This window comes from Bison bison, unplaced genomic scaffold, assembly GCF_000754665.1.
Source record: "Bison bison bison isolate TAMUID 2011002044 unplaced genomic scaffold, Bison_UMD1.0 scf7180017852056, whole genome shotgun sequence".
NCBI lineage: Eukaryota > Metazoa > Chordata > Mammalia > Artiodactyla > Bovidae > Bison > Bison bison.
In genome coordinates, this window is record NW_011482629.1 from 4,610 (window position 1) to 5,427 (window position 818).

At 51.6% G+C, this 818-nt stretch overlaps 1 protein-coding gene across 1 annotated transcript; it reads left to right on the forward strand.

Annotated features, from left to right (window-relative positions):
* Nucleotides 1–4: 4 nt before the first annotated feature.
* LOC104997548 (zinc finger MYM-type protein 3-like) lies at nucleotides 5–791 on the forward strand (the record flags this gene model as incomplete). Its single annotated transcript, XM_010852396.1, has 2 exons — nucleotides 5–249; nucleotides 540–791. Coding segments are annotated over 2 exons (497 nt in total), but the record flags the coding sequence as incomplete, so codon positions are not given.
* Between the last annotated feature and the right edge of the window lie 27 nt (nucleotides 792–818).

The following is an 818-nucleotide window of genomic DNA, read 5'->3' on the forward strand; positions in this document are numbered from 1 at the left end:
TCAGGGTGTGTGTGTGTGTGTGTGTGGCAGGTCCTGCATGAGGTCAGCAATGGCAGCGTGGTGCACCGGCTCTGCAGCAATTCTTGCTTCTCCAAATTCCGGGCCAACAAGGGACTGAAAACCAACTGTTGTGACCAGTGCGGGGCTTACATCTACACCAAGACTGGGAGCCCTGGCCCCGAGCTCCTCTTCCACGAGGGCCAACAAAAGCGGTTCTGCAACACAACCTGCTTGGGGGCATACAAGAAGGTGGGGCCGAGGGAGTAGCTCATTAGAGGGCTGTGGAAGGGGGTGTGGTCCTTGGGTGAGAAATAAAGGTGCCTGACGGGTCGAGGGCTGGGAGAAATAAAACAAATAAAGGGGGTTTCAATTGTATCTGTTATGTTTTATTTTTGAAGCTGGCTGGTGGACACACAGGTGTTTGTTATCTCATCATCTATTCTTTTTTGTATGCCTGAAATATCTCATGTTTTAAAAATTTTAAAAATAAAAGTGAAGGGACAAATCCAGCCTCAGCCTCTCCTTCCCCATCCTCACAGAAAAACACACGGGTGTACCCATGTGTCTGGTGCAAGACCCTGTGTAAGAACTTTGAGATGCTATCCCATGTGGACCGTAATGGCAAGACCAGCTTGTTCTGTTCCCTGTGCTGTACCACTTCTTACAAAGTGAAGCAGGCAGGGCTCACTGGTAGGTGCAAAGCCCTCTTCTCTGAGACCCCTGCTGGCCTTCCTTCTACCTCCCATACTCCCTCTATAGTAACCCCTCCGCCCCGTCTCCCCAAGCCCTGACCCAGCGGCCTTGTCCCCCACCAGGCA